Genomic DNA, 17,003 nt, shown 5'->3' with positions numbered 1-17,003 from the left:
GTACTGTTCACCTTACTTTGTGATTCAGGATTCCAGAAGAATCATCTCAGGAAGGAGCTGAACATGTATCTCCTTTGGTTAAGCTTCAGGTGTAAGATAAAGGTGACTTAGCTCACTCAACAACAGGGTTAGGATATGATCTTGATGGAAAGACACATTCAAAACATGTTTTCCTTTTAAGAGGAGTACAGTATTAAAAAAGCAAAGGCAGTTTTACTAATATAAACTTTACAAACAACTCAAGTGACAAGAACCCTAAAAAAATAGTATTTCTGCTGTTCTTCCTTTGAGAAGAGGCAAATGATCATCAAATAGCTAAACAAATACAGGTTATGTGCAGTTTCCTATGCCTTTCTACATCTCTAACTCTGGGCAGTGATTACTAAAGTTCATCAACCAAACAAGAAGTGAAGCAAACAAAAATGAGCTTTCCACTCAGTTCAGTTTCCTAATAAGCTTGATTTACCAGAATAGCTCCCAAAATCTTTATGGTTAATTTACATTTCAGTGCACCTTTAAATAGCAGGCAAAAAGGAGGTGTCTAAAAGAAAACACTATCCTCTACCCATCTGTGTGATTCCACTTTTCATAAGGCTTAAGTACTTTCTACCTTCCTCAGCAAAATGAATAGAATGATCCTCCTAGTAAATCAGCACTATCAGTGCCAAAGTTTACCATAACAGAGGAAAGTAAGTGACCTGCCTAGAAAGAGTGCTACATATATGGCAGATTGGGGCTGGGGGTAAATGCAGGAATATTTGGCAGACTGTACTATACTCCTATGAGCATTCTGAAGTTACAAGGGGCAGTCATTGATGACTCATTTATGCATTAAACAACCATCATAAAGGGATTATGATAACTTGCATTGAAAATCAAAAAGAGCTCTATAAATGTAATATGGTTGTGGTGGTACTTATTCATGTAAAATGACATAACATTCGTAATGTGCCATTACAATGTGTGGTATATAATAGAAAATAACTCTTACTGCTTATCCTGCCTATAAATTACTCATGGATGTTTCATCTGTGTAACTATAACCTCTGAGATGTCAACCTCTACTCCAAGGAAATTAATTAAACATTATATCCAAAAGTACTATTCTGAGACATGGCTAAGTCATCCTCAAATGATTGACTTGACTTATTACTTACTTGACCTGCTTCTAAACTCCTGTCCTTGTTCCACAATCTAGAAATTTAAACACCTTGTTTAGCCCAGGTGACTTTTGAAAGTTTTCCTCATGCATCTCTCTTCAGGGCCATAATTCCTACAAACAATGAAGACTGCCTTGCAGTCCTGAACCATTTAAGTGCTTTGACCTGTGCTGTTTATTCCATTTTCCAAAGGCTGGTATAATATGCTGAGCCTGAGTTTTACCCTCTGCTAAGCTCTCTGTGTCCTTTTGCCCAGAATGCCGAGTCATGAAGGGAAATCCGTCAGCCACAGCTGGCCCAAAGGCATCTCCAACACCTCAGAAGAGTTCAGCCAAGAGCCCTGGCCCTATGCGCCGAAGTAAGTCTCCAGCTGATTCAGGTAACGACCAAGACGGTGAGTGCTCTTTTCTTAACTGTACACGCTGACTTCATTTATGGAGGCCAATACCTTCTGCATGCAGAGAAATGAATTCCTCATGATCATCACTGTGTGTCCATGATTATCAATTTTTTAAGGAAAAAAATTCTCAAACTTGGTTGGAGTCATGGAGGTACAGTCACAAACCCTCATTCCACTCATAATGGACACAGACCAGAAATCTGGCCTTTTTGCCATTCTTGCTATAATGCTTATTGTCATGGTTATCATTATTGTCATCATCTTCAATATCATCAAGTCAAAACATACTCAATGAAATAATCAAGGCAAACATAAATCTGGAATTAAAAATCAGAATCAAGGACAAAAGCCTAAAAATCAACACCCAAAAGTATCAACTTAGCTGATGCACTTGCACTTCAAACTTGACTCTGAACTAATTAGATATCATAAAATAAAAAGAGAGACCAGTACACAATACATATTTATATTTTTTTTAAAAAAAAGGAAGATGAGATTGCATGACTCTCACAATAGGAAAAGACAACACAGGGTTCTGAAAACATGCAAAGAGATTTGTCATAAAGCATTTTATTTAGTGGATTGTGAGTAATCTGAAAATTGTGATCACTGCCAACTAGTGAGCTGTTTGTTATCAGTCAGTCTGTGATGAGATTAGGTGCTTGTGCCAAATGTAAATTAACTATGCCACTAAGCAAACCATTTAGATCAGCTGACTTTTTTTTTCCTCCAGAGCATTATTTCATTGAGAAAGGCAGCAGTGTGCTGATTTACATTCTGGCAGAAACTCTTAAACTTGTCTTAGAGTGGCACTGATCTAAATGGAAATGTCTTCCATTCTTTTATAACAGATGCTATTAAAACTAAAAAGCTACAGAAGTCCAAGTTGAGAAGATAGTAGACTTGCACCCAGACAATTTGTTTTCTTCACACTAAGACTTACACATTTGTCCTCCCAAGGCTCAGACAGGACTCATCATGAGAATCCTTCAATCCTGAGAGACTTGGGGAACCACAAGGGCCCTTTGTTTATATATTTATTTGGTACCCAGCATTGAACCCAGAGGCACTTAACCACTGGGCCACATCCCAGATATATAAATTTAGAGATAGTGCCTCACTAAGTTCCTGAGGCTGGCTTTGAGTTTGTGATCCTCCTGCCTCAGTCTCCCAAGCCACTGGGATTACACACATGCACCACTGCACCTAGCTACACAGGGCCCTTTAATTTGGGGCAGCTTGAGTAGCCTCTTGGCTTGGAAATACCTTTTCCTAGAAAAATAGCCTGTCCTGCCTTCACCACACTGCTACGAGTATGTACGTGACCAGCCATCTCTTGGTTCTCAAGCAACAGAAACTAAAGTATAAAAGGCCAGGCTTTTCATACCTCAGTGTCTTTGCACACTGTTCCCCTACACCTAGAATACTATCTTTCCAACTCAGCACTCTTCACTTGAAAATTCCTACTCATCCTTCATGATCTCACATAAAAATCATTTTTCCATTGTCATGCAATATCACTGCATGCCCGTTTATATTTCTGGGGTAATATTCAGCAGCCTGTGTTGTAAAGTATGTGTTTGTCTACTTCCCTAACTATTGAACCCCTCAAGAGCAAGGTGTCACATTCGTTTTTGTCTCCTCAATGTGAAACAAAGTGTATGCTCCCTAGTAAATGCTCAAGTAATGTCATTGAGTGAATATATGCACAAAATTACCTATTTCACCCAGCATAGTAAGACTTTAGGTAATTTTGGGCTGGGGTTGTGGCTCAGCAGTACACCACTTGCCTCACATGTGTGAGACCATGGGTTCAATCCTCAGTACCACATAAAAATAAATAAACAAAATAAAGACATTGTGTCCATGTATAGCTAAAAAAAATATTTAAAAAAAGTATTTAGGTAAGTTTTCCTGAAGGAAAAACAATAGGTGTGTCTTGATGACATCTTGTTCAAGTGTACAAAAGGGCACATGAATTTATCTAAGCACATTCATATTGCTGAAACTATTAAGCCTCAGGTTTTAACATTTGGATAGGGAATAAAATTATTTGGACAATTTCTAAGCAGAGACTTGAAAAAAATTTTCAAAAGAACTTTAAAACATTTGGTCAAGATTTATAAAATCTAGCAATAATTGCTTACCTAATCATTTTTCAGAAATAGCACTAGCTATTTCTAGGGATTTCTAACTGTACTTATATCTTGCTATGAAACAAATTATCCCAAGATTTAGTGGTTTAAAATAAGCTTTTATTATCTCACAATTTCTGTGGGTTAGAAATTCTGGAGTGGCTTAGCTGGGTGGTTCTGGCTCAGGGTCTCTCATATTGTTGTGGTTAGGCTATTGGGAGGGGCTGTGATCATCTGAAGGCTCCACTGGGCTGAAGGATCCACTTCCAAAATGGCTTTTGGCAGGATCTCCCACTCAAGTGAAAGATTCAAAAGAATGAACAAAGAAGATGTAGTGCCTTTTATTATCTAGTTTTCAAAGCCAACACTGACACTTCTACTTTATTCTAATAATTAGAAGCAGTCACCAAGTTCAGTCTGTGTTTAAGGGGAAAAGAATTAGCATCCACCCTTTTGAGGGAGCTATTGCAGGATTTGTGAACCTGTTTTTTAAACTGCCATATAACCTATTAGTTAGAAATATTCAGGGTGCATAAGCTTGAATTTAAAAAACATTCTCTTTGTAGACTACATATAATTGGTTACCCAGTACACATGAACACAACCACCTGTAATTAAACTGTTTAAATGTGAAATCATTGATCTCTAGCATGCTACAGAACTTCCCTTCTACAAAATATGCCTCTCACTGACAAAGACAGAACAGGAATATATTAGGACTCAATAAATATTTGTCAAATTGAAGAGTCGTGGTAGATTCCAGTCCAGGCCCAGGCAGCCAAGATATGCTATTGCTCCTTCAGAACTCCCTTTCTGAAGAAAAGAAATGAGAATTTATTCACTCTTACCAGACAAATAGAATAATAAATGTGTGTGGCAGGTATCAGATTTACAAACAACTTCTATTTCCTACCACCAAAGTAAAGTGGTATTTTCGCTAGAGAGAATTGGAATCCTCATTGCAGATAGTTCATGGACATAAATGAAGCCAAACCCTAGTATAGAACAACTTTCATGACAGTTTCCAGAATATTTGAGCTCACCTTTTTTGATATGTCTAGAACCTCTGCATGATTACACCCCCAAAGGGTAAGAAAATCCATGTAAGATGATTATGCTCATTCCATAGCAGTTTGTTTAGAGCCAAGTCCAACGTATCCACTCAGTGAATATTCCAGAGGGGCAAAGTTGATCTCAGACAAAACAGTATCATAGGACCATTCCAAGTGGGGAGGTCAAGTGCGGGATGGTGGTAGATAGGATATGGAAGAGGAGAGGGAGACATCTAAGAAGGCCCAGGCACATCATTTCCTACTTTTGTGATCTCGGGCAAATTTCTTTTCTTCTCTGAGATTTGGTGGACTTATTGTCTTATTCCTTATTTGGAATAAGACAGGATTTGCATGTTTATAGATGAGAACAGTTTTCCATTATTAATATTATTAGTTATGGGGCTGGGGATGTGGCTCAAGCGGTAGCGTGCTCGCCTGGCATGCGTGCGGCCCAGGTTCGATCCTCAGCACCACATACAAACAAAGATGTTGTATCTGCCAATAACTAAAAAATAAATATTAAAATATTCTCTCTCTCTCTCTCTCGTAAAAAAAGAAAATCTATTTAAAAAATATTATTAGTTATTTATTTACTTATTAATTTATTTTATTTTTTCTTATTAGTTATACATGACAGCAGAATGCATTTTGACACTTTGAAAGTAAATGAATGGAGCTGGAGTTATTTATATTTATAATTTATAGCATTATAAAATAGCTCTCATGGGTTCAGAATCAGATAAAGAAAATAATGAAGTATAGACAATCTATAGTTTTCAGTTTGCATAACTTTTTTCTAAAAGATATTATTTGAGATTTAAGAAGAAACAATCATTTCATAAAATGTTAAGAGTTTTCTGAGCTGTTAGCAAGGGACATATGAAGGTTAATATACATTTAACCAAAGAGTAAGTGGTGTTGGGTGGAACTGAAAGTCTTTGTTCTTTTCTAGGACATAGTAGGTAGTACCACCATGTTTCCAACTTGTATTGGTCTATCTTGGATTTGGAACTCATGGATAGATTCACATACCTTCATTCTAACTGAAAAAACTAAAGATTGTAGGAGATAGGCCATTTCCATGGAATTTTAACTAACTTCCTTCAAAGGCAAAAGAAATCCAAAAATGTTTCTCTTTAGCAGGAATTCAAACCAAATGAAACATTAGCTCAGTTCAAGTTCAGATAAAGGAATGTTTTCATGTTCTAGTTCATTAGAAAATATATAGGTTTGATTCTGGTTTGAACAAGTTTGCTAGGAGATTTTATATATATATATATATAGACAGAGAGAGAGAGAGAGAGAGAGAGAGAGAGAGAGAGAGAGAGAGAGAGTGTCCAATTTATGGTTCAGTTAATATCTTTGTTCAGTTTGACTTGAGATTTAGTAAATTGATGCTATTTGGCCTGTAATTTGCATAATTTCCTTCCTTAGTTCATAGTCCTTAAGTTGTGTGTTTCCTATTCTACCCTATGAATAAATCAGAGTCCTTCTACTTTAATCCCTTCAAGTTCAATCCCTACTCCTGCCAATATTGAGTTGCCCCATAAATTTGAGTTAAGAAGGGATTTGGTTGTCCATATAATATTCCTCTAAGGAGATCATTCTCACTGAGCAGAGCTGATGGACTCTTGGAACCCAAGTCAGATTAGCCATATCTGTCTTTAAAGTAGGCCAGGGAATTGTAGTAAGCAGATAAAATCTGAACCCAGGATAGTCCAACGGGGTACTTGAAGAAAATTTGTGTAGTGCCACATTTTGATTAAGGACTTGGCGTTAAGATAGGCAAAAAGCCTTGCTTCAGAACTGAAGGAAGACATTTCTAGTGTATGTCTGTGTTTTCATTTTAGCCTTTAAAGTGTTAATTTTCCCTTCTGTAATTTTTCTACCAATTGAAGTGAATTGAATTAAAAGGACAAAATAGTTGCTGGGAAGGAATCTTTTTCTTTTTTTTTTTTTTTTTTTAAGGAACTCCCATGGAAGCTAATTACCCACAGTGGTAGGCAGAGAGAATTGTAATGTGATAATTAGTTTGCTATTCTTCAACAGTAAGCCACTGTAGCAACCCAGTGTTCTCTATCTCCCTTCCCCCAACTCATGTGCACCTATTTCTGCAAAATCAATCTTCTCTGTTCCTAAACTTCCAAGGAAGAGTGTCTTCTCTACCAAAATATACAGCTTTTAAAAGGGAAGGTCAAAGGACACAAAACAGTAGGGGGTCCATGAGAGAATTTATCCCAGGGTCCTTTTCTGAACCTGCACGGCGTGCTTTGGGTTGCCCAAGATGGAGGCGCCTGGCTCTTCTGACTTCCCTGTATGTAACCACCTAGATCAGCTCTGCTCAACAGAAATACAATGTTGAGCCACAAACGAAAGCCATATATATAATTTAAAAATTTCCAGTAGCCACATTTCTAAAAGTTAAAAGGAAAAGACTAAATTTTGATGTAATTTATGTAGCAATACCTTCAAAATATTATAATTTCAACATGTAATCAATGAAGAAGTTATTACGATATTTACATTCTTTGAAATTGACATGTAGTTTACACTTAATACCAAATCTTAATTCTGACTAGCTACATTTCGGTGGGGGGAACTGGGGATTGAACTCAGGCGCACTCAACCACTGAGCCACATCCCAGTACTTTTTTTGTATTTTATTTAGAGACAGTTGCTTAGGGCCTTATAATTGCTGAGGCTGGCTTTGAACTCACAATCCTCCTGCCCAAGCCTTCTGAGCCGCTGGGATTACAGGCCTGCGCCACTATGCCCAGCCTGATCAGCCATATTTCTAGTGTTGAACAGTAATATATGACCAGTGGCTATTAAATTAAAAAGTATAATACCTTTCTTTTCTTGCTAATAAAGGTTCAAGATAACAATCCTTGGCATGAATTAAGTGTTGTGCACTTTGCAAAGCATTTCCTGCACCATAGCTATCCCTCATAATAGCACCATGAATTAGTTTGGAGCAGCATAATTATCCAAGTTTGCTTCTAAAAAATCAGGGAACTCAAGAGCCAGAACTCAGCTCGTCTCACTTCCTGGCAGGCATTTTTGCACTACCTGCCTGGAATAAGGCAGGGTGTGAGAGATCCAGCGTGGTGAATGCAAAGGTCTGTTTTGAATGGTCTTTGCTTCTAAGCTTCCTTCTTCCTTCCTCCATCTTCAGGTCGGAGATTTGGGATGGTGTGGTGTCTGTGTCATTCTCTTTGTGCTGCATTGAACCCAGCACCAGAAATAATTAAGTGCCTTTGTTTGGAGTGCTCTGACGTAGACATTCCATCAACTCTCAACTGTCACTCCAAGGGGAAGTGGTGCCCTTGGCAGAGCTATGGGAAAATAAAAATTTCCTTATCACCCTCACCCATCTGATTCTTTCTAAACCTGCAGCTCTTGTCAAGTTTAACTGCAAGAGCTTCCCCAGATGGAAGACAATTTTTCTATCACTATTGCAGAGCCCCTTAGGAAATGGTTGGAGCAAGCAGCATAATAGAGGCCACTGAGGACCCTGTAGTGTATGAATATGGTTCCTCCCTACAACAGGAGTCTTATCAGCCTGCCTTGACTGGGACTTATGTTTAAATACAGTTGAATCTCCAAAGTTTGGCTGGAGTATCTAGAAATTCTAGGTGCTATGAGGAAAAACAGTAAGACAAATATTTGTCACTAAGAAGATTGTTGTTGTTTTTTTTTCAGGAACCAGTGCATACATTCAAACTTTTTTATTTCAAAATACTTATATAGTTCTTATTATTAGTATAGTCTTACAGACTAATTTAGTCTTTACAGCAACTTTATAAGGCAGGTGCTATTATCCCCATTTTGCAGATGAAGAAACTGAGGCACACAAAAGTTGAGTGATCTGCTCCAGGTCACACAGACTTGCTCCATCAGAAACTTCTGAACAGAACCACCTTCAACAGTAAATAAGCATTGACAGCATTTTCAAGCTTGAGAAAACAACTCTGGCAATTCTAGCCTCCTTACAGATGTGCTTTTCTTAAAGGAAAACCATCTGTATTAAAATATTGCAGGATTGGATACATAAATTTGTTCTACAGTAGGGAATAATCTTACTTTTCTCCCTTATTTAAGATTCATAAGTGTATGCTATATAAGACTCTGTAGGATATAGATTTAAAATTCAAATTTCATCTTCTGAGCTACAGTAGCTCACAGCCTGTGATGGAATTTGGCCTGAGAAACAACCCAATGACCAAAGCATTGAGGAATTGTTTCTGGGCCCTCAGTTCTTGCTTTCCTAATGAATGGGTCTGGGGAAAGGGACAAAAGCTTTTCTACTGAGCAGAAACAATTAGTCAAAGCAATCTAGATACCCTACCCAAACACTCTTTGGAATGGATGTGTGAAAACCACAGGGTCTGTCTCTTGGCTTTATTCTGATGTAAGTTGAAACCACCTTGGTTTCACTTGGATGGTCTTCCAGAAAAACCTCTTGTATGTGTAAAGAGGAAACAGGGTATCTTTGGACTGGAATAAAGAAAAGCTTAGAGTGTCTCCATATGAAAAAATGAAGAAGTGAGTGACATAGGAGTTAGAGAACACATGACAGATAATGAAATCACTAAAAGATCATAGTGGCTGATATATGATATGCTAACCCTAAGGGAATTTTGGAATGGATTCTGTGAGCAAATTCTGGAAGCCATCATCCATGGAGTAGAGACAGTTTATACCAGTTAAACAAATCATACCCTCTTTGAACCTCTATATCTTTGTTGTTTAAAAGAAGACTAGTCATTTCTGGTCATCATGTTTTAGGATTATCAGGAGAATTATGTGAGTTCTGGTATTGTAAATGATTTGAAAATGTAGAAATACAAATATTAAGGAGGATCTGAAATTATTATCATGACTGGGGTTATTTTCAGGGAGCAGTATTTCAGAAGAGACATCAAATCAAAAACAAAAGACTTGATTTTGAGTTGGGCTGAAGTATTGGGATTAGGATGAGAAGGTCAGGGCTAATTGAATGAGCATTTAATCAGTTTCATCTCCATCAGATGTTGGAAGAAAAGCAGATGCCAAATTGACCCTTCTTTTTCTGTCCCATTCTGGTCAAGAAAATTTGAACCCAGAGTGTTAATGACATGTCTAAATTACTTCCCAGACAGCTCTTCAGTCACTATTCCTGAGGCAACTTACACCCAACTTCTATTTAACTACATTTTATTTTTTCAGGATCAGTCTAGCTTCCAGGCAAAGGAATCTACAGTCTGAGAGCTCAGCATCAACTCAGCCTGACTGGTGATTCCATACATTCTGTTCTTGACAATCTATACCAGAAACTGGTATAGATTTCATTGCTTTTTGGAAACTAGCCCCTTGCTACCACCACCAGCATTTTATTCCTCACTCTCAGGAGACCATTTTCCCACATATATTTTCAATCCCTCTAAATCTAGATAATCAGCCTACTTGCCCTAACAGCCATCCTGTTGAGGCTTGTCCCTTTCCATTCTGACAGGAAAGTCTGACAGAGCCAAGGAGCTAAAGATAAGTATAAGGGCAAGGACAGGAATAATCATTGAGAAAAGCCAGTGTGCCAAAACTGCACAGAGCCAGGCTTGGCAATTGTACTGCATAGCTGAAGGGCACCAACTAAGGGAGGAGACAGGGCACAAATACCATCTTCCCAGAGCACTCTGAGGCATGAGGGTAGTTACATGGCATGCTGGCTTGTCTGCCTTCTATTGTTTCATGACATTGTGTATGCACCCAGCCAAATTGGTGAATGAAAAAGAGCTCTTGCTAACCACTTTCAAATTTAAACCCGATCAAATAGGATAGAAGTCTTTAAGATGGGTATCAGCTCTGGTGTCTGCTTTTACCTGTTTATTCCTTTCTCTGTTCTCTGCCAACACTATATAGCAAAAGCTGGTGGGGGGGGGGAGAATATATGAAAGCTTCAGGGTTTGGAAAAGACCTAAGTTTGAATCCTGACTTTGCTTCCTGTAACTGGAGTGTATGTGTGTATGTGTGTGTGTGTGTGTGTGTGTGTGTGAGAGAGAGAGAGAGAGAGAGAGAGAGAGAGAGAGAGAGAGGAGTGCGCACACACCTGACTTACCATAGACACTCAACAAATAATAATTATCCTTTATTTGTTGAAAAGGTTTGAAATGTTTTTGACATACCTTGTTGCAAAGGGGGAAATGAACTGTATAAAGAGAAGAAAGAAATGAGAGGATTTGGACTATATATAAATAAAAGGTGAGAATAGTGAGAGCTGTGGTTCTGAGGTAGAAAATGAAAGACACTAACTAGTCAAAGAGGGAGAAGACGCCCCCCATCCCAAGGCATTTTCAAACCACCAGAGAACTAAGGATGTTTAATAAAGAAGAATAAAGGAAAATGAAGATCAAACAATGGTGCCATTTCCATTTTCACTCAAAATGAAATGTGACAGCCTTTCTACAATGGGTTTACCAATCCAAGAGCACACAGAATTCATCAGATCCTATTTGCATTATTTCCTGCTGCTTCTTTTAGTTGACATTTATGTGAATTGACTTCAGAATCCATATCAAATGGCACTTTTCCAGATTTTTCCCCATAGAATCCAAATGCAAAAATGTGTATATGAATATATTTTTACCTACGCTCTAAATGAAGGAGCTCTTTTAGCTTGTAAGGAACCTACTTTTGCCTGTGCATGTCTATGTTTTCTCATTTCTCTATGTCCATCTTTGGATTTCATTCCATCAGGGAACTCTGGGAAATTTTGGGAAGTGTCTGCATTTTTTCAACAATGCAGTGCATGGCAGTTAAATTATTCAAAACTGATCTCCAAAATGCTTGTTGAATGTTGATGACAAAGTAAGATCCTTTATTTACAGCTAGCTTAAGATTGATTCTCTGGAGGTAGCAACCTGGAGAGCATATATAAACATTTACACATATGCAGATAATATGGAGAGGCATATATGGAACATGTATTTATATACTGCTTCTAAAGTTACTGGGTGAAAGAGTTTTAGAATATATTGAGAAAAAAAAATCTGGAACTTGTGGAAAAACCTATATGTTAAGATCTGTAGCCAATAGATAGAAACTAACTCACATGCAGACATGCTTGTGACTAACAATTTCTCATATCTTGGCAAGGCCAATGGGTTCATTCTCAGTTAAGTGTGTAGATTTTAAAAAGACAGTTTTAATACTTAGGATATAATAGTCACCCTTTTGCATCGTGACTGACAAGTGCTGGGCAACTAGAATCTGCAAAGTATATAGTGACCTTGTAGAATAAAGCACCAGAACTCACCCAGGGATGCCCACATCTGTGAGACCTCAGGAGGCTGATACCAGAGCTCTTTTTGGAAACTTCAGGTGTCAGCTCACACAGGTCTCTAAGATTGTTCCTTATCCTGAATGCTAGGGACCAGGTCCTGATGGGAAAGCCCTCAGGCACTGTAGGCGGTCCATTAACTCTTTCATTAATTAACTCCCTCATTTCTTAAAAAGAGCAGCTGACTGCTTCAAGCAGTTGTGACTCCTCAGACTCTTGTCTTTCCTACAGTGCAGCCTTTGTTTGCCAGAAAGCCAGATGCTTTGGCAGTCTGGCACCCACATTCTCTGTGCTGCCTGGTGCAGGTCATGTTCTTTGGGTGGCTTACATGGTATGTATACATAGCACTCTAAGCTTATATGGCCTCTAGGTCCCGCTGTATTGCTGAGTCCGTTCTTTCTCTCCCCATTGCCTTGGTTGTCACCATTATCATTATCACCTAAGCAACATCTCTGTTTCTTTTACCCTTAACCCAGCCCACTCCAAACCAGTATTACCATGGCAGCTGAAGTGATAGTTCTAAAATTCAGATCACTTTCAACTTAAAATCTTTTTGTGACTTTTTTCAGAAATCAAACCCAACCTTAATAGGCCACACAAAAGACTCTGAAGGTCTGACTCTTATCTTCTATCTCCAGCATCATCTCCTTGAACTCCCTGCTGGCATTATAAACTTGAACCATTATAAGCTACTTGCACTTTGTAAGCACTATATTCTTTCACATCTTCATGACTTTGCCCATTGGTGCAATTCTAATACATAGAATACCCCTTCTGTCCTCTTGGTGTAGCTGGTTCCCATTCATCTTTAAAAAAACAGCTTTATTGAGGTAAATTCACATAACATATAATTCATTCATTTATTTTATTATTTTTTTTAAGAGAGAATTTTTTTTTAATATTTATTTTTTAGTTCTCGGCGAACACAACATCTTTTGTTTTTGTATGTGGTGCTGAGGATCGAACTCGGGCAGCACACATGCCAGGCGAGCGCGCTACCGCTTGAGCCATATCCCCAGCCCTAATTCATTCATTTAAAATATGCAATTCGATGGGTTTTAGTTCAGCCACAGAGTTGTGCAACAATTACCATGATTTAATGCCAGAATAACTTTGTCTCACCAAAAGAAACCTCCTATGAATTAGCAGCCACTTTCCATTTCCCTCCAACTTCTTTCCCCACTCAGCCCCTAGCAACTGTTAATCTGCTGGCTCTCTGTGTAGATTTGTCTATACCAGATTCTTCTTTAAAGGTTTCTCAGGTGTTGCATCTCCCTCCCTGCCCCACCCTGGGCTTCAAAAATATCCTATGCATGGCTCTGTCTTCAATCTTACTCCATGGTGTCCTTACCTGCCTCCCCACAGGAAGTTTCTTATTCATCTCTGAAACCCTTTATCTCTATCTTTATCACTTTCTAGTACTTTGCCTGACTCATGAGCAGTACTCTATAACTATTGGCTAAACAAATGAATGACGAGGAGGGAAGCCTCTCAAAAACCAGACAGTGTTGGGAGCTTATGTGCTCATTTTCCAACTCATTTGCACTTGGATAAATTCAGCAACCACCACACTGATATATTTTCCATCTCTACCATTGCTATGCATGTTCCAGAACCTAGGGAAACATAACCATAAATAGTGTAGAAGTATATCTTCAGAAAATATTCATGATAACACAGTTTAAACTTTATCTGTTGGACTAACAGTGGCATTCTCAGGTCATCTTTCTACTTGCTCAATTTTCTGTTTATTTTTTCTCTCTCTTTCAATACTTTCTCTCTCCTTCACTCTCTAAATTTTCTTTTTTTGAAAAAATTTTTTAGTTGTTGATGGACCTTTATTTTATTTGCTTATTTATATGTGGTGCTGGGAATCAAACCCAGTGCCTCACATATACGAAACAAGAGCTCTACCGCTGAGCTAAACTCCAGCCCCTGCTTTTTTTTTTAACACATTTCAGAATATTTCTGTTTAACAATGTAGGCCCTAAAATTTAAAAAAAAAAATCATTTCAGTATGAGATGTCTGAACATGAATCCACTTTGAAAACTGTTTAATTTTTCCATTTCAATGCAACACATTTCTTTTTTCACAATTGGATATTAAAAAACTCATTAGCAAGGGAATATAAAACAATTTCAAAGCAAAATGGAATATAAAGATGTTCAAAACTAAATCAGCATTTTATTGACTAGAGACAAATGGGGATATATGCTGACTCTGACCACAGTTGTCTACCTTTGTCTCTATGCCTTTCTCCCAGTTCTCATTCTTCTCTTAACCAATATTTTTCAACCCTTCCTCTCCCCTATTCCCAGCTCCTCCCTGCCTCTTTAATTCTCTCCCCTGCCCCATTTTTCTGTTTGGGCCCTTCTTTATGTTTCAATTTCTTTTTCTCCTCCACTTCCCCTTTCATTCTTCTTCTTCCTGATTAGCCTACTTTCTCGTTCTTTCCTTACGATCCTTTTTTTCCACCTAGAATGAGGTAGCAAAGGCGGGAGGAGGTTAGCAGGAAAAGAGAGCGAAACAAATCGACATTGGTATTGTCCCACTCCTACCCCATCATCTACCACCAAAGTGGATGCACCCTGGTCTGAAGCACTTATATTTCTTGCTTTTTATGTAAGGCACATAACCTCTCTGTGCCTCAATTTTCTCCTCTCTAAAATTAAAGTAAACTAATACTTGTCCAGACTACCTCCCAGAGATGTTAGGGTCAGACCTGGGAATGAATATGAAAAGGTTTGAAAAGAAACAGGCCCCTGTGATTGGGAAGCACTCAGGGAGGGCGCTGGTGGGAAGGATGTCTGCCTTGCACTGCATAGGGACCTAATTAACTGAGGATTGCAGTTCTTGTCCTTTTCAGGAATGTGTTTCTTTTCACCTTTGTTCTGCTCATCAAATCACTTGGTTGTCTGTGTGCCTTGTTTGAATGTTCTTAGTGTCTTCGGAGGGGTCGGATAACTTGCGCCTTTGTATGCTGTTGATTTTTATCCCTTCCTTTTCTCTTGCCTTGGGCTAGCAAACGGAACCTCCAGCAGCCAGCTCTCTACCCCCAAGTCTAAGCAGTCTCCCATCTCTACGCCTACCAGTCCTGGCAGCCTCCGGAAGCACAAGGTATTATGTCTCTTATACCTTACTAAACTCCTTTGCACTCAGTTTCTTGAATGGCAGGGTGGAAGTTTTCTCTTCCATTCTACTTCAATGGCATATTAAAGCCAGAATTCCCCTTCATCTGGCTCTGCTAGCTTGATGTCCTGAGAATCCCAACAGGGATCAAGCTTCTTGTTACTTTTATTTATTTCTCTGACACCTGCTTTTTTAGATTTCCAGTTACATCTATATCTTTTCCAAAAGGAAGAAGTACAAAGATCCCATGTACCTCCTTCTGAGGTAATTGTGTAACCAAACAATGTCTTGGGGGATGGATTGAACATTTGCCTCCCCAATTCAGAAACATAGTATATTGATACCCTTTGAGGGCAACACCAGGTACCAGTCAAGGGAAGTAACATAAAGATAGAAGTCAAGAAACACTTGCACCAAGTTACTCCCTTTAGTTTTGCTGGACATCTATGAATAAACTCTTGTTTTACTCTGTTCATTGTGTGACAGATTCTGCTGCAGTGTTTTGAGAAAAGACAAACATATTGCAGTGGCTTTGGCACCATTTGCACCTCTTTAGCTATCCCAAATAAATATATCATTGAGATAAAAGTGTAGGGGCTAGGGGAGTAGCATGGAACCTTCAAGGACCTGGGTTCCATAACCAGAACCACAAGTAATAATAGAAGTACATAAATTTCCTAGCTGTACTTTCCAAGCAGATTGCTGCCCAGAAATCTCTCCATATAAAATATGCAAGGTGGTCACTGCCTTAAATTTCTTATACCTGAAGAATGTGTACATGGTTTCACCTCTGATGACTACACTATGAAGCAGATTCCTCTAAAATTCTCTTGTTTTCTTCTGGTTCACAAGACTTGATGTGAGATTAAGAGAGGGGGAAAAAAAGGCTAACTCCATCACAGAACCATAAATGGTGACAGGTGGTGGAAGACCCCTTAGATGGAGATGAATTCATTTCATTTGATTCTTTCACTAACTTATGAGGTTGCCATTTTACAGATGAGAAAATTGAGGCCCAGATGGCTAAGTTACTTACCAGGAAAACATAATTAGCTATGGGACTGGTACCAAGGTCACTACCAGTGTAATGCTAGAGTCAGTTCACACTAGCTTTTGAGAGCTGATTGTGTATATCACTTCCTGTGTTCAGTAACATCATGTTGGTAACTTGAACTTGGCCACAGTGGGAATATTTACACCATGAAAATCAGTTATTTCTTTTCCCCATAGAAAGTCAGTTGTTAAACATTGAACAGCATGCTACTGCCTGAAATCCATTTTCATTTTATTTTTTCTACATCAGACAGCTGTTGCCTGTCCTATCATTCCTAATGTCCATTCCATTTCCTTAATTACCCTTTAACTTCTGATATTGATCCTGACAAGGACCTTCTGATTATCCTGCTGAGCTATTTGGTTTCAGAATTTTCTGACCTGTCTCAGAAGACATTTACTCAGAGACTGTGAGATGGATGAAAGTTACTTTTACAATTAGCTTTCAGTTATTCTTTGCTGAACACCAAAGATTGTTAATATTCAGATTCCAAGATGGGAGCAGCTTTTACTGTTGTTCTGCTGCCCATAATGAACCTCCTACGTTACACTGCATTTTAGTATATCTTTGCCTTGTGCCTTTCTGCCCCTGCCTTCCTTCTGGGAAGTGTAATCATTACCTTCCCCAAAGTGCTAGAGGCAGCTTGGGTATTTGTTCTGCACACTTGAGTCGTTCAGCTTTTCAACTGACATGTCTGGTTCATTTAGGCTGAAGACCCATCATCCATAAACCCATTGAGGTGAGTGTTGGTATTGTT

The 17,003-nt window shown here is 38.5% G+C and overlaps 1 protein-coding gene across 1 annotated transcript in view; it reads left to right on the top strand.

Moving 5' to 3' along the window:
- Positions 1-15,460, top strand: part of Dcx (doublecortin) — an 86,605-nt gene extending 71,145 nt beyond the window's left edge. The window contains exons 4-6 of the mRNA XM_077106480.1: positions 1,417-1,554; positions 15,086-15,180; positions 15,389-15,460. Of these exons, the coding sequence (XP_076962595.1) occupies positions 1,417-1,554; positions 15,086-15,180; positions 15,389-15,460 (305 nt within the window). The remainder of the gene's footprint in view (positions 1-1,416; positions 1,555-15,085; positions 15,181-15,388) is intronic.
- The last annotated feature ends 1,543 nt before the right edge of the window (positions 15,461-17,003 follow it).

This window comes from Callospermophilus lateralis, chromosome X, assembly GCF_048772815.1.
Source record: "Callospermophilus lateralis isolate mCalLat2 chromosome X, mCalLat2.hap1, whole genome shotgun sequence".
Taxonomy (NCBI): Eukaryota; Metazoa; Chordata; class Mammalia; order Rodentia; family Sciuridae; genus Callospermophilus; species Callospermophilus lateralis.
This window is presented reverse-complemented; position numbering and strand designations above follow the sequence as displayed.